The sequence below is a fragment of the Acomys minous genome, assembly GCF_964271855.1.
Source record: "Acomys minous genome assembly, chromosome: 10".
Taxonomy (NCBI): Eukaryota; Metazoa; Chordata; class Mammalia; order Rodentia; family Muridae; genus Acomys; species Acomys minous.
Genome location: NC_140491.1, coordinates 6,110,740 through 6,131,799, shown reverse-complemented (window position 1 = coordinate 6,131,799; position 21,060 = coordinate 6,110,740). Strand labels below are relative to the sequence as shown.

The 21,060-nt window shown below is 45.4% G+C and overlaps 1 protein-coding gene across 13 annotated transcripts in view; it reads right to left on the bottom strand.

The window, feature by feature from the left end:
• The window catches only part of RBM47 (RNA binding motif protein 47), a 139,328-nt gene that overhangs the window by 14,128 nt on the left and 104,140 nt on the right, over positions 1-21,060 (bottom strand). For 9 of the 13 annotated variants that reach the window (XM_084797599.1, XM_084797601.1, XM_084797597.1 and 6 more), the window contains one exon: positions 19,859-19,985. Coding sequence is in view for 3 of the 13 variants with exons in the window: in XM_084797592.1 (XP_084653718.1) it covers positions 5,737-5,762 (26 nt within the window). In the remaining 10 variants the exon portion in view is untranslated. Of the gene's footprint in view, positions 1-3,849; positions 3,931-5,736; positions 5,869-19,858; positions 19,986-21,060 lie in introns of those variants that run through there. The other 4 variants (XM_084797592.1, XM_084797594.1, XM_084797589.1 and 1 more) reach the window with 4 other exon arrangements.

The window sequence follows — 21,060 nt, the reverse complement described above, 5'->3', positions numbered from 1 at the left end:
TTTTTCTCTCCCTATGCTCATATAATAAATCTCTCAATATCATATCTGTGGTGTGGTGCATATTTCATATTATATCTCATATTTCATGGTATTTCAGCCATTATAGGAATCAGTTTCCCTTCCTGTAAATGGGAATCCTAATGATAGTATCAATTTTAGCACAACAAATGAGCTAATAAATACAAGATGCTTCGGTGGTTTGAGTGAGAACTGTCCCCACAGTCTTGGTCCCCAGTTGGTGGTGTGTTTGGGGCAGTTTGGGAGGTGTGGCCTTGCTGGAGGAAGTGTGTCACTCAGAGAGCAGAAGGCCTTGCCCTACTTGCAGCTTCTTCGCTTAGTGCTTGTGGCTCCAGATGTGAGCTCTCAGCTGGCTGTTCCAGCTTCCTGGGCTGCTGCTGGCTGTTATACTGTTCTGGCCATCTTGGATTCTAACCCTCTGGAACTGTTAGCCAAATAAAGCTTTTAAAAACAAGTTGTGTTGGTAATGTTATCAAACAAAAAAAGGAACAGATATAGATGCTCCCACATGAGTCCAGGCACGTTCCTCCTGCCTTAGCCTTCCCAGAGCTGAGATTATATATAGCTATGCACCACCATGCCCATCTTGAACAAGAAACTTTGACCTATGCCTGGAACACTGCAATAGCTCAAGAAATGCAATATAACCTTTGATTCAAATTGTGGTGACAACTCAGGCCAATTGTTTGAATTTTACAGTGATTTTAAAGACAGATTTTTCTCATTTAGAAAAAAAAAAATCTTTGGGGGACTGGTGAGACAATTCAGTTAGTAAAGGCACTTGCCTCCAAGCCTGACCTTGGGACCCATATGGTGGAGAAGACAAACCCTGCAAGTTGTTCTCTGATTTCCACACACACATGCCCAGCTCCCCTAGCTATACAAATAAATGTAATAAAAAATTAAAAATGAGCTGGGAGTGGTGGTGCACGCCTTCAGTCCCAGCACTTGGGAGGCAGAGGCAGGCGGATTGCTGTGAGTTCAAAGCCAGCCTGGTCTACAAAGTGAGTCCAGGACAGCCAAGGCTACACAGAGAGACTCTGCCTTGAAAACCCAAAAAGTATCTTTGGATAAGGCTTCCTTCTATTTATTTATCTTGTTTTCTTTGTGCTCCAATGCTTGCACGTTAGCTTGGCCACAGCTCCTCATCAGAAGGGTTTTCTCAGTCACTGGGAATGACACACTTGCTCCTCTAACCTCAACGCCAGACTTGAGTGTGAGGACCTCTCTCCTTCCGAATGGAAGATGAACATGTGTAGCTTAGGAGACTGTTCAAAACCAGTGACCTGCAATGGAGGACGCCAAATGCATACATCAACATAGGTGTCACCAAAGGAGATTCTGTGTTACAACAGGGAAAACATATCACTGATAGGCGGTCACAGGGATAGAACTTACACCTTAGTGCACGCACACGTACACCCTTTAAAACTTGAGCTGTTTCAGAGAGGCAAAAAAGAAAGGAAAAAAAAAAAAAGAAAGAAAGAAAACTGGGATTTTGATAGAGGCCCTTAATCAATGACATGCCTTTAAAAATGTGTTTATTGTATTTTCTATGTGTGCGTGTACGTATGTGTCTGTGTGTATGTCATGTGAGTGCCTGTGGAGAGCAGACCAGGGCATCAGATCCTCTGAAGCTTGAGTAACAGGACATTGTGAGACGACTGATGGGGTGCTGTGAACTGAACCTGGATCCTCTACACTGATGGGGTGCTGTGAACTGAACCTGGATCCTCTACACTGATGGGGATGCTGTGAACTGAACCTGGATCCTCTACACTGAGGGGGGGGGTGCTGTGAACTGAACCTGGATCCTCTACACTGATGGGGATGCTGTGAACTGAACCTGGATCCTCTACACTGATGGGGTGCTGTGAACTGAACCTGGATCCTCTACACTGATGGGGATGCTGTGAACTGAACCTGGATCCTCTACACTGATGGGGGTGCTGTGAACTGAACTTGGATCCTCTACACTGATGGGGTGCTGTGAACTGAACCTGGATCCTCTACACTGATGGGGGTGCTGTGAACTGAACCTGGATCCTCTACACTGATGGGGGTGCTGTGAACTGAACTTGGATCCTCTACACTGATGGGGGTGCTGTGAACTGAACTTGGATCTTCTAGGCTGATGGGGGTGCTGTGAACCGAACTTGGATCTTCTACACTGATGGGGGTGCTGTGAACCGAATCTGGATCCTCTACACTGATGGGGGTGCTGTGAACCGAATCTGGATCCTCTACACGAGCAGTAAGCCCTCTTAACCACTGAGCCATTTCTCTAGTGTCCCAAATGTTAGACCTTTCAAAATGTCATACTTGCCTATAACGCACAAGGTCTTGGGTTTGGTCCTCAGCATTGAAAACAACAGACAGACAGACAGACAGACAGACAGATGACATGAGATGCTGGGTCAGCTTAGCACATTTATGAAAATCTTACAGCCTACATGCTCCATTCTCTTATCAACATGCCACAGTTAAGTTATATAAAATATTGATTTGTAAATTTTGAGGCCAAAAGTTTAGACATAATAAATCATTTACTTAATTCCTCAAAAAAAGCCACTACAGGGCCAACACTTCGTTTCTCTCCAACCCTATAGCAGATTGGACTTGGGACAACTCTTCCTGCTTTGGATGGGGCTCAGCGAATTCCAGCCATGGACCAAATATGGTCAAGCCATTTGTTTAGGGTAAGGTCTTATTTATGAAACCATATCCTTAATGTGGGGTGGGGGTGGGGAAAAGTACTGCTGCTGACTGTCGTGGAGAGCCGCAGAGCTGAGTAGCTGGAATGCAGGCAGTATGGCCTGCACAGCCTGCGGTGCTCTCTCTCCAACCTGGTCCCTGGCTTTGGTGTGCAGAGCCCATTAAAAAAAATGTATGTATGTATGCATGTATGTATGTATGTATGTATGTATGTATGTGGAACAGTCAGAGAGTGGCAGCTTAGCAGAGCTGAGTAATGTAGACTCGGCTTGCTAAGTCTATTCACTTTCACTCTCTCCTGTTTCCCAGGTTGGTTAACGGCGGCTTGATTTCAGGACCCATGAAGAAATTCTAGTGTGTGTATGCTTGTGTGGATGTGTATGGGTGGGTGTAGAAGCCGGAGGTTCAGTGTTGGGTGTCCTTCCTCCCATTGTTTGGTGCCATAGTTTTTGAGGCAGGATTGCTTACTGAACCTGGAGCTTGCTGGTTTGGCTAGGCAGGTTGGCTAGTAAGTAGCAGGGATCCACCATTCTCTGCCCACCAAATCCCACCCTCTCCCCAGCCACAACTCATTTAGTACGCAGCCTTTCGGTTTCTCTTTTCTCTGAACAGGTTGGCCTGTCTCAGGTTAGCCTCCAACTCATGGCAATCCCCTCGCTCAGCCTCCTAAGTGCTGGTCTTTCAGGAGAGCATCATCACTCCCTGATAGTTTTATACACACATGTAATACATTCCCATGGTTCCATTCCCACCCCTTTCCCACCCCTCGGTCTCTCATCTTAGCCTGCGCTGCAGTGGTAGTATTTATGAAATCTGGAAGAAGAATTATCTGGTAAAAGGGGTGGGATAGCTCGGCTTCCAACACTCATGTGTGAATGATAGTTTAAAAGATAAAGGAGGTTTTTGTTCTTCATCTACGCGTCCATCCACCCACGCACCCATCCATCTATCCACCCATTCATCTACCTACCCATCCACCCACCCACCCACCCATCCATCTATCCACCCACCCATCCATCTATCCACCCACCCATCCATCTATCCACTCACCCATCCATCTATCCACCCATTCATCTACCTACCCACCCACTCCAATATATTTTGAGTAACCCCTACTGGTGTGTCCTGTGCCAGCTGCAGGTTGTTCTTGTCCATGAGGCTCCCACGTCCCAGTTAGGTGAATTGTGCTGAGACACAAGGAAGCTGAAGTCTGAGGTACTCGGCCCTCCTGCTTACTGACCAGGAACTGCTTCACAAGAGCCAAGCTTTAATTCTTAACCATTTGTTTCTAGCAAGGTTACAGTCCTCAAGGTAAACAACAGCCAGCCACCTCAGAATTCTGCTTTTAAAAATTAGCCATGAGTTTGAGGGAAAACAAGGAGGGCAGGGTACATGGGAGAGATTAAAAGGAGAAAAAGAAAGAGGAAAATTGGTATAAATATATTTTAATTAAATAATATTTTTAAAAGGAAAAATAAATAGCCTTCATAAAGGGAAGGGAAGAAAGAAAAAAATTAGTCCAGGGGAGCTGCAGAGATGGCCCAGTGGCAGAATATGCCTGTTGCGCAGTCACATGAGCGGGAGCTCTGACCCAGACAAACACACAGGCTGCATGAACATTTGTAACTTCAGCTCCAAGGAAGCCCACATCTTCTTCTGGTGTGCTCACTTGTATGTGTATATCCACTCACACACACACTCACTCACCCAAACACACACATAAAGACATATACAGATGCCAGCCTGGTCTACAAAGGGAGTCCAGGACAGCCAAGTCTACACAGAGAAAGCCTGTCTCGGAAAACAAACAAACAAACAAACAAACAAAACCCAACCAAACAAACAAAAACAAAACATACACAGACACACACAAACACATGCACTGATACTCAGACACAGATAGACACACACACTCACACAAATACAGACACTCAGACACACAGACACACACTCAGACACATGTATACTCACTTATAGAAACACACACACAAACACATACACAGATACTCAGACACACATATACTCACACAAACACATACACAGATATTCAGACACACATATACTTACTCACACAAACACACACACAGACATACATACACACACACACACACACACACACACACACACACACACACTCTCAGCAGACACACAGATACTTAGACACACACAGAGACACATTCCCCCCCCACCTCTCACACACACACACTCACATAAATAAGCAAACAAACAAATAAATAGAAAATTAGCCTTGAAGGGCAGTGTGACATCACAAGCCTGCCATGCCAGTGTTGGGGAAGCGGGGACAGAAGGACTGGCAGTGGAAGCTCATGCCCAACAGCGTGTCAAATTCTCGGCTAGCCTTTATCCTGGGAAACCAAGACAGAAATCTAAGGAAAGTATTCCAGTGGTGGAGCAGGAGCCCAGCTGGTGCAAGGCCCGGGATTCACTTCCTAGCACCATGAAAAGGAGATATTAGCCGGCCAGTGGCGGAGCCCTCCTCTAGCCTTAGCACTTGGGAGGCAGAGGCAGGCCGACCTCTGTGAGTTCCAGGACAGCCAGGGAGGGCAGCAAGGAGAAACTCTATCTCAAGGAAAAAAGAAAGGGATTAAAAATTAGCCTTGGAGTGGGTGTGGCAGCCAACACCTACAACCTCAGCCAGCACCCAGGAGGGTAGGGAAGAAGATCACGCCTTCTAGACGGGCCTGTCTTAAAGCAAAACAATACAATTAACCTAGAATACTCTCTTAAGAAAGGCAAGGGCAGGGACACACGACAGCGAATGCCAAATACTGAACAATGACAAAAACCCTGAGTAAGGCAGAGGTGTGGACAGGGTTGATCCTAGGCTACGAGTAAAACAAAGGTCTATCTAGGTAAATAGCACAGACTTTCTCAAGTTCATTTACATGGCAGGAAATAATTTTTCAGACGACCAGGCAGAGCAACTCAGGTTTCAGAGCAAGGTCGACCTTGACTCCTCTGGCAGGGAACGGCAGGGCTTACCCTGTAAGCGCTTTTACAGTCGTCATCTCGAAAGCCTGTTATGAAGCAGGCGGTGCTGCACCCCGCATATCTGGATGTCTCCCACCTCGCTCCGGTCCTCACGTCTGCAGGGGTTAGCCCTACCTTACGGCTAAAGGCACAGTGCAATTAAGTAGAATCATCAGAAACTGTGTCAGCCTGGCTCAGAGTTCACACCCGCCCCAGCTGCTCCAAATGATTGTCCTCCTAGGGCAAGCATTAAGTAAAATGGTAGGTGTAGGGCTCCCAGGACAGAGCCTCAAAGTCAGGGATCGAGGAATGTCGCCATGAGAAAATTGAACTTGAACTTAACGCAAGAATCCTGGCTCTCTAGAAGATTCTTGTGTTTACAAGAAAGCAAGCAAAAGGCTCCCAGAGGCAGCTTTAAACCAGTCAATGTGAGAAGCCGAGCCTGTGAGTTCTGGTAGAGACTGCTTCCCGGATGCCATTCATTACAGGTAAGCTTGCCAGCTGTGTCATTCTCCCCTGGTGATGTGGCTCAGGCATCCAAGTGTGAATTTGTTCCTCATCTAACCCTTGGCTCGAGCGCTTTGCAGAGGGTGTTCCAGAAAGAACCAGAAAAGACTCGACACACTGGATGCAAATGCTCCAAGCATCCTGGTGGATGCCAGATTCCTGGAGAGGCAGGACCCTCCCAGCACATGCTCCCTTGGAGCAGGATGAAAACACGTGGCTCCTCCTTGCTGGTTGCCAGTGTCAAGTGAGCACGGCAGGGTATTTATTTGAAGGAACTCATTTGTACAGCTTGGCATATGCAACTGCATGAAACTTTCAAAAGTAAGCTGTTGCTACTCTGGACTCTGGGAGAACTTTTGCTCCGGGTCACATTTGCACTTACAAGCTAGACTCACAGCACAGATCCTCAGACACGAAATTCTGGTTTTAGTCTGGTTCAGAGTATCTTTCATCCAGACTTTAGCTTTTTACTGGTCCAGCATCTATTTAGAACTATTTCCAGTGGTCAAAAACCAGTCTTTGAGCTGGGTATGGTGGGCACTCCTGTAATCCCAGCACTTGGGAGACAGATTACTGTGAGTTCAAAGCCATCCTGGTCTACAAAGTGAATCCAGGACAGCCAAGGCTACACAGAGAAATCCTGTCTTGGGAAAACCAAACCAAACCAAACCAAACCAAAAACCCAGTCTTTATCTGTGACCAAAAGCTAGTATGACTTTATTCTAGAATTACTTGGATTGCCAGTTAATTTTGGTTCATAGCTCTGTGAAGTGTGTGTATATGGTGGTGGTGGTGGTGGTGGTGTGTGTGTGTGTGTGTGTGTGTGTGAGAGAGAGAGAGAGAGAGAGAGAGAGAGAGAGAGAGAGAGAGAGAGAGAGAGAGAGAGCGCGAGAGCGAGCGCACGCTCTGTCCCATGAGTTTTGACTTGCATTCCCACACTCAGCACTCAGGTGGTTTAGACAGCAGCTACCTGAGAGGTTTTAGTGACATTTGAAGACAACTGACTCACACACTACGCTAGATAGGTTAGCAGCTGCTATTGTTGTTTTAAAGAGCATCACTTAAGTGGATTAAGTGGATCATGCCTATAAACCCAGCACTCAGGAGTCTGAGGAAGGAGAACTGCTGAGTTCTAAGTCAATTTACCTGACAGAGAAGGAGTGCTGAGGGTTAGGGTATGCAGTTGGAAAGCAAGGACAGAGAATAAAAAAGGTGAGCACGGGAGGGAGTCACTCTAAGACCAGAATTCAGATGTTAGGGAGAGCTTTGTCACTGAAGTCGCGAATGACCTCATGGCTTACAGAAATACTCTATGTGAAGAGCGAGCTCTCGAGAAACGAGGAGGAAACCAGGAAAGCGAGATTAGCATCTGCACTGGGTCTCTAGCATGCGGCATTTAGCTTTTCGTCCAGTGCCAAGGCGCCGCCACCACCCACTCGAGTAAACATGCGGGAGGGCCGCTCCCACTCTTGGGTTCTGGCATCAAGGCATGTCTGTCAGCCCTAAGACTGAAAGGGTCATAGGAGTCCCACTCAAAACCAGATCACAGAACTAGGAACTTACCTACAGACCTAAACAGTAAGGGGGCAGGAGTGGGGGGGGAATGGGAGCACATGCTCATCCTGCAACCGCCCCCCTTCCACTAATTGCCCTCTGGGCACAATTTTTTAAAAACCTTCTTTTTGTGAATCTCCTTGCTGTAAGCAAAGTCCTAAAAGGATGAAGACACAGGGGACCATGACATTCTGGCCTGTACCTTTAGCTGCGCCCCCCCTCCCCCCGCGTGCCCCGACTGAGGAAAAGTTCATGAAGGTTCGGCTATGTTGATGCTGGTAACAGATTCTGTTATGGCAAAGAGCATCATTCAATGGTTGGCTGTGTTTGATAAACAGAAGCAAAGCCAAGAGGCTCGGTTTTCCCAGGCACTTCTATCAACACGGTCCTGAACAGAAGACATTTTGCTGTGGGTTCCCAGGGACACCAGCTGTATGTCCCAAGACGGATGAGGCTACTTGCCAGAGAGCAGGCGAAGCAGAGGGGTTATCTGCTCCAGGGTTTGACAACGCACGACTACATGCTAGGAATCTATTACCTTGCTCCCTTTATAAGCAGCACACACCTAACATTTATTTTTTTTAATATCTATTTATTATTATGTATACAGTGCTCTGCCTGCGTGCACACCTGCAGATGGGAAGAGGGCATCAGATCTCATTATAGATGGCTGTGAGCCACCATGTGGTTGCTGGGAATTGAACTCAGGACCTCTGGAAAAGCAGCCAGTGCTCTTAACCTCTGAGCCATCCTTCCAGCCCCTAACATTCATTCTTAACAACTTCACTGAGTGATGCTAAAAATGGAACAAACCCAACAACCAAGTGCAGCACACATGTGCCTCCAGAGCTAATGTGCTCCAGTCACAGGAAATAGTTGGAGGGATTTAGCGTTTCCCTCCTTATTTTGGCTCTACTGACGTGAGCCATTGAGAGATCTGGCAAGAAGAACATAAGGTCTGATGGGCAGGCAGATGCCAAAAGTGGGAAGGAAGCTGCCGCAGCCTCTGTCAGATGGTGTAGCTTGAAGAGACGGCGTGTTTTGCATTTTGGAAGACTTTCCCCCACCCACACATGATCTCATTTCACACAGTACCAAGACCCTGAGTAGCACAAGGACTTGAGGGTTTTTTTAATTTGTTTTTTTTTTGTGTGTGTGTGTGTGTGTTTTTTTTTTTTTTTTTTTTTTTTGAGACAGGGTTTTTCTATGTAGCCTTGGCTGTCCTAGACTCACTTTGTAGACCAGACTGGCCTTGAACTCACAACGATCCGCCTGCCTCTGCCTCCCGAGTGCTGGAATTAAAGGTGTGTGCCACCACGCCCAGCGTGAGGTATCATTTAATGAAGGATTCTGAACCTTCTGTAGCTCTGTCAACATTTCGGCTGTCATGAGGGGGTACCCTTGGCATGGTAGAAAGGGGGGGGGAAACCCCTGCCCTCTATCCACTAGATGCACGAACACGAGCTGCTACAGTGTTATGACAACCAGAAGTGTCTTCAGACAGCGTGCGGAGTAAGGAACACACAGTGTGTCTCTTTGTGGAGAACGGAGGAAGGGATCTGCTGGAGCTGCTGAGACTGTCCCAATGGAAACAGAAGAAGTTGTTATTCCATCCTGTCCACTCTCAGTGTAAGCCTGGTGCCTTTTATTCTTTATTTTTTGAACTCTTTCTCACCTCCCAGTTCCCCTTGTGACTAAAGGGGTCTGTGGTCCAAGCTGGCTTAGAACTCACTAACATTCCTGCCTCTATAATAGGCACATACCACCCAACCAGGCCAACTGCTCCACCTTTAACCTGGTTCCTGTTTCCAGGATGCTAAGCCTGAGCCATGTGCAGTGTTGTTCAAGGGGACAGGTCAGCCAGTGTCTGTGGTACCAGACTATTCACTGAATAACGTGGCTGAAGTGCTACCAGTTTTATGTTTCAAGTGCAACAATTGCCATCATATACCACTATCACATTTTGTGGTCTGACTAACCTGCCACCACAGGCTGACGGACAGGCTGCAAATGAGACTTCTGAAATCAGGCTAATGACCTGCCCAGCTATCACCACGGTGTCTCATTTAAACTGAGAACTTGTGCTTCCAGGACATACAAGAGCCACTGACATTGGTTTTCAAGACTTGGGTCACTTTCAACTTTTACTACTGACTTCTGTAATAACATAATAAGCCTCACTTAAGAGTCACACTTTTTTTTTTTACTGTAAGAAAGTTATATTTCATTTTATTTTATTTTTTAAAAATATCTTTATTTTTTACATATACATTGCCATTATTACACATATGTACAATGAACTTACCTATAGCAAGAAGAACCATGAAACAACCGGGAATTATATAAATGTTACACTCTCAGTGTTTTGGCTATTTGTATTTGGCACTCTTAAAGAAAATGGTTTTCCCATCTTGGTGTGTCTAAAATTCTGAATGTAAACCAAGAGTCACACATTTTTAAGACATACTATGAACACTGACTGAAAATGTGGTCTTGGAACACAGTCAGATGATTGGTCCTAAGATTGACTTCTGTACTCCAAAGGCAACGACTGATGAGGCAGGTGTGAAAACAGTATTTACACATCCACTCCCCCACTCACTAATTGGGCATTTGCTGTGGTCTAGGCTGTGTTCAGTGCTTGGCCATGCAATGGTGACAACTGCACAGGCTTTATGTTCAGTCTAGCAAGAAAGAGGAAAGAGCAGAGGGAACATCATCAGCAAAGATGAGCATTTGCAACATGTTAGAATTATCTAGACTGCCTGAAATGCAGGAGATATAAAAGGGACAGAAGAGCTGGGCAGTGGTGGCTCATGCCTTTAATCCCAGCACTTGGGAGGCAGAGGCAGGCAGCTTGCTGTGAGTTTGAGGCCAGCCTGGTCTACATAGCAAGTCTAGGATAGTGAAGGCTACACAGAGAAACCTTGTCTCTAAAAACAAAACAAAACCCCACAAAACCAAAACCTAAACCAACCAAACAAAAATGGGACAGAAGAGGCTCAGGAAGGAAACCAAGCTGAATAGTGACTGACTTGAAGCACACCCCTTATTTTGTGTGAGAACAATAGGAAACAAAAGGCCATGAAGTTTGGGGCATGGCTAGAAGGTCTCTGGTGAATCTTCAAGTGAAAAAAGGGGTTGTTCTTGTGCATTGGTACTGTGCTGAACACCAGGACATTAAGTAGCATTTATAAGAAGATGGGAGACCTAGAGCCTCAGGATGGGAGGCCTAGAGCCTCAGAATGGGAGATCTGGAGCCTGAGAATGAGAGACCTAGAGCCTCAGAGAGATCTAGAGCCTCAGAATGGGAGACCTAGAACCTTAGAATGGGAGATCTAGAGCCTCAGAACGGGAGACATAGAACCTTGGAATGGGAGACCTGGAGTCTGAGAACGAGAGACCTAGAACCTCAGAATGGGAGATCTAGAACCTCAGAATGGGAGATCTGGAGCCTGAGAATGAGAGACCTAGAGCCTCAGAGAGATCTAGAGCCTTAGAACGGGAGACCTAGAGCCTCAGAATGGGAGACCTGGAGTCTGAGAATGAGAGATCTAGAGCCTCAGAACAGGAGATCTAGAGCCTCAGAATGGGAGATCAAAAGCCTCAGAATGGGAGACCTAGAACCTTAGAATGGGAGATCTGGAGCCTGAGAATGAGAGACCTAGAGCCTCAGAGAGATCTAGAGCCTCAGAATGGGAGACCTAGAACCTCAGAATGGGAGACCCAGAACCTTAGAATGGGAGATCTAGAGCCTCAGAATGGGAGGCACAAGATAAACCCTAGGGCCTCTGTCTTGGCGGCCATGGTTAGCGCCAGACAGACTAAATCTATAGCTCACCATAATCGGTACCCTTTCAGACAAGGTGCAACTACCATCATTTTTCCCTCAGTCTTTCTCCAACTGTTCAACATCAACACCAAGAGGACAAAGTCTAGGCCTGTTCCTGATTCTCAAAGTTTGGAATGGAAAAGACAATGCATGTTTGAAGGAATAATCTGGACAGTATTAATAAAGAAAATAAGGATTATGATTTCCATCTTAACAAGCTAACCAGTATCAATAAAATATCCGTTTTTGAACAAAGAGCCTTACTGGGGACCATGCAGCAGGGTGAGGTGGAAGCACACAAAGGCGCACCAGTACTCAGGACCAGGAGGTCACAAGTACCCACTGAGCAAACATTTATTGTGCTGCAAGCTAAGGCTGGCTTAGTAGAATAGATATCCAACAGTAAGCCACAAGTCAAACCCAAGGAATGACCCAGCTATAGCACACAGAAAGGACTGGAACTCTCAGCACCTCTGGCTGATTGTGGAGGCGGACGCCTTCCTTATCCTCAGAACTACCTATGTCATCAAAGACTATATCACTATAAGTATACTCATAAGGACTTTATGCAATTCGTTAAAGTCACGAAAAGCAAATCCCATTTTTGACGAGATCGCTCAGTCCCGTGAGAAACCCTCAGGGAACCATGCTTCCTTCTTCCCACACAGCTAGCATTCCTGGAGAAGAGGCTGCATGGAGCGCTTAGCTTACGTGCAGAGGCAGCAACAGAAGAGAGAAGATGGCTTTACAGGTTTGCAAGCAAGGAGACAGCCAGGAAATAACTGCTTGCAAGAATCATCCTAACAGCAGACTGACCAAGCGCTCTGGCTAGCCAGCATACAGCTCTTGAAATCCTGAGTACAAGACATCTCATGGAAGTTCCTTACTTTTTTTTTTTTTTTAAGATTTATTTATTTATTATTCATACAGTATTCTACCTGCATATGAGCCAGCAGGCCAGAAGAGGGCACCAGATCTTAATATAGATGGTTGTGAGCCACCATGTGGTTGCTGGGAACTGAACTCAGGACCTTTGGAAGAAAAGCCAGTGCTCTTAACCTCTGAGCCATCTCTCCAGCCCAGTTCCTCACTTCTTATGACGTTCCTGTGAGTAGGTGTTAAAAAAGTGTGCTCCAGAGAAGCCAGCAAACCAGGGCCAGGAAGCCAGCTTTGCGTTTCTGGCTTTTTTTTTTTTTTTTAACATTTTTCTGCAACATGGCCAGGAACAGTGGCATTGGTACTATTTATAGCTGTTTTTAAGTAACCAAGGTAGAGTTAGTTAAATCATGGAAGTGGAGACTGTAAGGTTTGCAGAGCCAAAATGTTTGACTGCCCTGGTCCTGCAAACTCTAGAAAGCCGACCACTTTGCTTTCCAGCCCGTAGAGTTCTACTCAGTATGCCATAGCTACTTCTAGCCCTGTGTAAAGCAGTAAACATAGCCAAACTGTATTAAACTTAACAACCCATGGAGTTAACTTTTTTGTTTTGTTTTGGACTTCTTGGTTTTTGAGACAGGGTTTCTCTGTGTAACAGCCCTGGCTGTCCTGGACTCGCTTTGTAGACCAGGCTGGCCTCCAACTCAGAGATCCATCTGCCTCTGCCTCCCTAGAGCTGGGATTAAAGGCATGTGCTACCACAACGACTACTTTTTTTTGGGGGGGAGGTGGGGGAAGAGTCTCAAGTAGCCCAGGTTGGCCTTGAACTCACTATGCACCCAGGAGTGGTCTTGAACTACTTTCTTCTACTTCCTGAGGGCTGTAACACAGTTGTCACCCATCATCCGACTTGAATGGAATCCATATTTATGACCTGACTTTCAGAGTGGGAATATCAGAGGCACACCATGGAGTGTGGATGGGAGCTGCACACCTGGGCTGTGAGGTGTGCATTTATAGCCTTGCTCCACCCTTGTGAAACAAAAGTACCCATATAATCACTTTTAATTTGGAAAAAAAATTTTTTTTCATGGTTTTGGCAGTGGAAGCTGGGCTCTTAAATATGGCAAGCAAATACTCTAACACTGAACTTAAACAACTGAATTGGGGATTATAATTTAATAAAGATGCCTAGTTTTTGGTGGTAATATCGTTTTATATTTAAAATAAAAACATGGTGCGAAAGTAATAGACTCGGTGATGGAGAGATGGCTCAGAGGTTAAGAGCACTGAGTTCAATTCCCAGCAGCCACATGGCAGCTCACAACCATCCATAATGAGATCTGGTGCCCTCTTCTGGCATGCAGGCACACATGCAGGCAGAATACTGTATACATAATAAATAAATAAATCTTTAAAAAAATAAAGTAATAGATTCAGATGTTGTTTTCTGGCTACTCTTCCAGAGGACTTGGGTTCCATTCCCAGCACCCACATGGCAGCTCACAGCTGTAACTCCTGTGCTAGGGGACCTGACACTATCACACATGCAGGCAGAGCACCAATGTACATAAAATAAAATCAACAATGTTTTTAAAATTCTAAAACCGGTGTACAAAATGTATTTAAAGAAATAACACACACAAAAGAAAAAAATGAATACTTGTAAAGTTTTTTGAATTACTCTTTCAAGAGATGCTGAAAAAGAACTTCTAACAGCAGCTGATGCAGTCCCTGTGGGGGTGTAGATGGCGGCCTATCCTCCCTCGATCTGCATTACTGGGCTGCACACAGTGGCTACACAGTAAAAACATGGAGTACTGTCCTGGCCCTGTGACCCTAGTGTGGCCCTGTGGTAGGATAGGTGAACTAGCTGTTTACAAGAATCCCACGGCCTCTTCGTAAGAAACACAACCAACAGCCTGTCCTGAATCAGAGGCCCCGGACTAGGTGGACACGGCCAAGCACTAGCTGCAGTGTTAGGTGTGACCTGACTTTGTTTGGTTAGCATTAATCAGTTCAGTTATAACTACGAAACAAGACCTGTTCCCATTGGAGCCGGGGTGACAGAGATCCTGTTGAATGTGGGTGCCCTCGCATTTCAAGGACCTGAAGGCAAGTGTCACAGTGACAGAGAATCTTGTCACATGAAGGGGACTAAGCCAGGGATGTGTGTGTGTGTGTGTGTGTGTGTGTGTGTGTGTGTGTGTGTGTGTGTGTGTATGGGTTGTTAAAGTGAAAAAAACATTTTTTTTTGTTTTGTTTTTTTGAGACAAGGTTTCTCTGTGTAGCCTTGGCTGTCCTAGACTCACTCTGTAGACCAGGCTGGCCTTGAACTTACAGCGATCCACCTGCCTCTGCTGGGATTAAAGGCGTGCGCCACCACCGCCTGGCTGAAAAAAAATGTTTAAACAGCAGATGGAGACTATTGCAGAGACCTGTAACTGGCCAAAATGCGGGGTTACATCACTTATTCTGACACGTATGGCTCAGAGAAACTGCCACAAGGGAAGACCAGGATGTGTGCTGCTGCATAGCGCCGTCCTAACATACCAGGGAAGTCCTGCGCCTGGAAAGTCTCAGCAATATGGTTGCCTAACCAAGACCTACACAGTGAAAACACCAGTCAACATGCCAGTGTGGATGAGGGAGGTTTCACAAGGTCCCACCCCAGAAGAAGGGCAACCAATGGTAATCAACGGCTGCCGAATGATAGGAAATCAGTTGTTTGTTGTTGTTGTTGTTGTTGTTGTTGTTTCAGGGACAAAGTAACACCAATAGGCTAGCCAGTCCCTAGTGGTCTGACCTAAACACATGTACACTGAGCAACACTGCATGGCTTAGTAGGTCTTACATGTAATAACAATGATTAGAGAAGAGGCCATGGGGACATGGGTCTGTCTGAGGCGGGAAGGAATAGGTAAAAATAATGTAAACACAGTGGGGATATGAGAAATTCTCAACAAAAAAGTAAAGTGTTTAAACTTAGTGTGAGGTATTTTTGAAGTTAAAAATATTTTCTCAGGCTGGATAAATAGCTCGGCAGTTAAGAGCACTTATTTACTGCTCGGCAGTTGGGAGCACTTATTTACTGCTCTTGAAGAGGACCCAGGTTCAAGCCCCAGTAAGCACACATCTGCTCACAGCTCTGTAACTCCAGTTCCAGAAGATTCGATGATGTCTTCTGACCTCTGTGGGTGCTAGGCATGCATGCAGTGTACATACACATGCATTCAGGCAAAACTCTTCCACATATAAAATAAATACATTTTTAAAATTAAAAACATTTTTTGAGTGGGCTAGAGAGATGGCTCAGTGGTTAAGGACACTTGCTGCTCTTGCAAAGGACTCAGGTTTTGTTCCCAACCCCCACTGGTGGCTCAAAGGCATCCAGTATTCCAGGAGACCCAATGCCCTCATGATGCACATGGGTGCCAGACACGTGTGTCCACGCGCACGCACATGTGTGCTCCTCTCTCTCTCTCTCTCTCTCTCTCTCTCTCTCTCTCTCTCTCTCTCTCTCTCAGGCCTAAGACTCATACTCATAAAATAAATCTATTTTCAAATGCTATTACTGTATTCTAGAGCACCACAACTATAGTTTCTGTAAGAAGAAAAAGGGGCCAGGCGGTGGTGGTGGCGCACGCCTTTAATCCAGCATGAGAAGCCGGGACGGCCTGGTAGGGGCTCGGAACAGCCTTTTTTGGAATATTGCCGCTTCTGGGGAGTTTCCCGCCAACCAGCGGGGGATCGTGCTGAGAGTAGCTCACAGGCCAATCTGATTCTAGGCATGCATCTCAGAAGCTCACAAACGTCTCTGTGTGCGAACACACGTAACCCAAGGTCCTCAGTGTGCCACCCTCAAGCCCCACCAGTCACATGACCCTCTTTCCATATAGGAGAGAACACATGAGGCAAAGCTGAGGGAACACACAGTGGAACAACTGCTTTCTCGTGCACACTTCCTTCCTCATGTGCCCTTGCTTTACTTTTCTCATTAATATTTTTTTCTTCTCTCAACTTAGAGTCTCATTTGCTATCTCTGACTTGGTTAATACATACCCAGAGTGACAGGGAATCAGGCTATGTGGCTATCTGATTGCTCCTTGCTTTTAGTGCTTGTTTAAATAATTTCCTAGCGTGTAGTCATACACGGGCCTCGGTCAGGAAAGGGACGAGGGCTTGGCTATGAACACTAAAGTGCTTGTTTACCTATGAGTGAGTTTTGAAGGTGAAATGAGTGTTGTTATTTGGAACAAACAACTGGTTTCAGTTTACTTCTGAGGAAATGAAAGTTACTAAGAGGAGGAGAAAGGGGAAGAGATGGGAGAGGGCTAGGGGAGCCATTTTCCAGTCTATACAGCTTACTTAGGCTGTAAAAGTTGCTTGGATTGACAACTGGCTACATTAACAGTTCTAGAAAGCAAAACAATATTAAAGGATTTCTTGAAATACAGTTAGCATATTGGGTCGAAGTAAAGAGAAAATATGATGCCTTGATTGTCAAGAAATGTGTCAGGAACGCTAAACTCTAGAAACGGGTGTCGGAGTTGAGATGACGTAATTTCTCACGCTCTCTCCACTTTCGCCATGTGCACTTGGAGTTAGTATTTCAGTTGAAACCCTAACACATGGATAAAAACACCCCGATCTGAGCTAATTATTAAGTCTCAGGGTCACATGGACACACTAGGCGCTCTGAGTTAATTATATGTGAAATGATTTTTCAAGGGAAATGCACCATGCTAGTCTCACAAATTATTTTTAGAAAGCACAGTCTATCTTATGCCATCCAAAACCAGAAAATGTAATTCACTTAGTTACTTCTTCTTTTCCCAAACCCGAATTTATGGCAAAGCAAGAATGAGAAGCCACCACAGCCAACACAGTTAGCCCCTTTTAGGTGAACCCCAGTGAGAGCCAGAGGGGTGGGCCCAGTGAACAAACCCCAGTGAGAGCCAGAGGGGTGGGCCCAGTGAACAAACCCCAGTGAGAGCCAGAGGGGTGGGCCCAGTGAACTCTGCCCTAAAGACAATGTCAACAGGTTTAACACTAACTGATTTGGAATTTGGACACTGATTCCACCCACCAAGTGTCCTGATGTTGAAAGTCTAACTGAGTCTTGTCCCGACAGAGAATCCTGGAACTGTGGGTTGCATAAATGCAGGCCTGCTGTTATCGCAAGCCCAGCAGAGAGCAGCCAGCTCACTGCTGACCTTTGATACTAGGAGGGGCAGTGCACACAGCCAGGAGTTTCTTCCTCCTCCGAATCCTGCCAGGAAGACAGGCTTCACATTTTATGTTGGAAGCACACACAGTAAATAAAGTCCACAATAAAACAGGACTAGGGAAACTTCTGGAAACACAGTTTACCCACAGTATTGTGGGCAGGCCAGCCTATTTTCCCTGATGCGGCATGAAGAACAATAGATTTCTGTACATATGGCGCAGTCATCTACCTACATACTGCTCTCGACTCGCAACCACACTCAGGACATCCTCACTCCCTCCCCCCACCGCTGCCAGGTAAACATCCTTGTCACACACATGCATATAAAACATGCTTAAATACTACCATTTTCTGGTGTTCTTGTGTGTGTGTGTGTGTGTGTGTGTGTGTGTGTGAGAGTGCTGGCTGATATTACTACTATAAGCTAGTCACATGAGCTATCTGTTCCTCTCTCTGTGGGGCAAACAACTGAAGCCTACAAGAAAAATAGTGCAAACAAATGTTGAGTGTGAACATTAACAGCATCTTTTTTACTTCTGGTTGGCACATGTCTTCCCTTAAGACTTGATGGAATCAAAAAGTACTTTTTTTTTTTTTTTTTTTTTTTTTTTACAAAGAATCCTGGTCCTAACTAGCTCAACACAGACCAAAAGTCTAAATCTAAGCCTCCAAACTGAAAAAGAAAATAAGCAAAAATTTCATGACATTGGATTTGATGCAAAATCATAGCTATCAAAAGGAAAAATAGATAAACTGAACTTTATTAAAATTAAAAAATTAAGCCAGGCCTGTGGTGCACTCCTGTGGTCTCAGCTCTCTGGAGGCTGAGGCAGGAGAATCAGGTGTCAAGGCCAGCCTGAGCTACAAGATACTCAAGTCTCCAGATAAATAAATAAAATTAAAAATGTAAAATGTAGCTGGGATGTAACTCAGTGGGATAGCACTCGCCTCTCATCCTCAGTACTGCAAAAGAAAAACACTAAAATCTTGTTAATCAAATAACACGATAAACAGAGATAAAAGGTATCCCGTGGTGCAGAAGAGAAATATTTGGAAATCATACTCTGATGAAGAACTAATGCCCAGAATCCATAAAGAGTCACAAAGTAAAGCCGGGCGTGGTGGTGCACACCTGTAATCCCAGCACTTGGGAGGCAGCAGCAGGCAGATCTTTGTGAGTCTATAAAGTGAGTCCAGGACAGCCAAGGCTACACAGAGAAACCCTGTCTCAAAAAACAAAAACAAAAACCAACCAACCAACCAACCAAAAAATTTCACAAGGTCAACTGCAAAGCCAGCAAGCCACTTGATTAACAAACAGTGGGGGACTTGAACACACATTTCTCCAAGGTACAACAGGTACACGAAAATACATTGAACATTTTTTATCATTAGGGATAAGAAAATCGAAGCCAGTCTGATATACGACATTACACTCGATATAATGTGCCTTTCAGCAGAATCGTCTTCAGTCTTACAGAGAAATGAGCATTCTATGAAGTTGGAAGGCACGCTTTGTGAAGGAAGCTGGCTACGAAAGAAAGGACAAAGTGCCATGGATCGGAAAGTCTATTTCTGCTTTACAGAAGAGGCAAGATTTTACAAAGAAAACGAGGACGACTCTCAAATCACAAATACCGTCACACTGGGTCTTCCGTCTGTCTGGTACAGGGACCCTTCCTCGCATACCACGCACTGAAAGATGATGGCAGGTTGTGGTGGTGCCTACCTGAGACCCCAGTACTTGCAGGACGGAGGCAAGAAGATCAATCAAGAGTTCAAAGCTAAGCCAGGCGTGGTGATGCCCGCCTTTAATCCCAGCACTCGGAGGCAGAGGTAGGCAGATCGATCACTGTGAGTTTTCAGACCAAGCCTGATCTACAAGGTGAGTCTAGGACTGCCAGGGCTGTTACACAGAGAAACCCTGTCTGAGGGGGGAAAATGTGATGTGTACAGAGAAATAAGGGTTTGTAGCGTGGGCTCAAAGTGAGTCATCACCGTGTGTAATATGCCACTAATTGACCATGTAAACACACAGCAGGCACGCATCATCGAGCAGATGTCCTGTTCAATAGGAAGGGGAATTATGTTCTTACTTAAGTAGGGGAGAAAGGGATTCTGGGATGTACACTCACCAAAGGACACCAATTTGATTAGTCCTGGTTCTTTATATGGCTGGCAGAAGAAGAGGATGCAGGCAGATTCAGGCAGCTGGCTTGGAATATCTCCGTTCAAGTCTTGAAGTGTCCTTTGAGGCAAATCCTAAAGAGTTGAAGAAAATGTTAGAAATGTTTTGTTTTGCTTTGTTTCAATGGAAGTTTCACGTGTGCCTAGAAATTGAGGACCTGTCACCAGTCCAGTTTGTTCTCAAGAGACCAAGAAGTATAACTCATTATCTTACCCTTGAAGAAATGGGAATTGTGACAGGAACATGACCAGTTGCTTCCGTTTGGTGTGTTTTGACCTTTAGGGCAGCCATGACTTAAAGACAGGCATATTGCTCAGGAAGAACACAGTTGCAGAAACTCACAAAAAGACCTACCCCTCCTTATATAGAGAGAAAAGCAGCTAGCTTGGGGCCTCCCGAGTGGTTTGTAGAGTTATGTTGCACGTCACTAACAAATTATTTCTCTTGCCTGACTGCATCCAGAGCAGGTCCCCAAGACCTCGGGGTAGGGGTGAGGGTGGGGGTGAGGGTGGGGGTAGGGGTGGAGTGCGACAGGGAGGCTTAGTGATCTACCTGCAATTGTTAGGATTGCCTTGAGACTGACGTGCTCTGTCCTAAAAACAAACTCAAGATTTCTTTAAAGGTGTTTCTTTTCAAGAGGAGGATTATGAAAAACGAAAAGTATCAGTCAAGGTTTTAGGTTAATCTTGGAAGCCACGGTACAAACTCTTCAAATGAAAAGAATGTAAGGTTCAAACTAAAATGTTCAAGACACACACACACACATTAAAGTATTCCAGTGTGTCCTGCCTTTACTCCATCTCTGGAGATGTACTCTTTCCAAGCCCACAGCTACCGACAAGCCTGATCAAGCTACCTGGAGAGCCAAGTGGTTTATGCGTCCACAGTCTTATAGGGTTTCTCTGTGTAGTCTTGGCTGTCCTGGACTCAGCTTTGTAAATATGTGGGCCTGCACTGTAGCTCTTTAGTAATTGTTTTTGCTGATACAAGCCCACAAGCCAGAATCCAATTTATGAAATCTATATGGATATGGAAAGAGAGAATTCCACAAAGTAACACACACACACACACACACACACACATACTAATAGTAATACTTTAAAAAATTAAAGCAAGTATGGCAGCCATATTTCAGTATTTGTTTTGTTT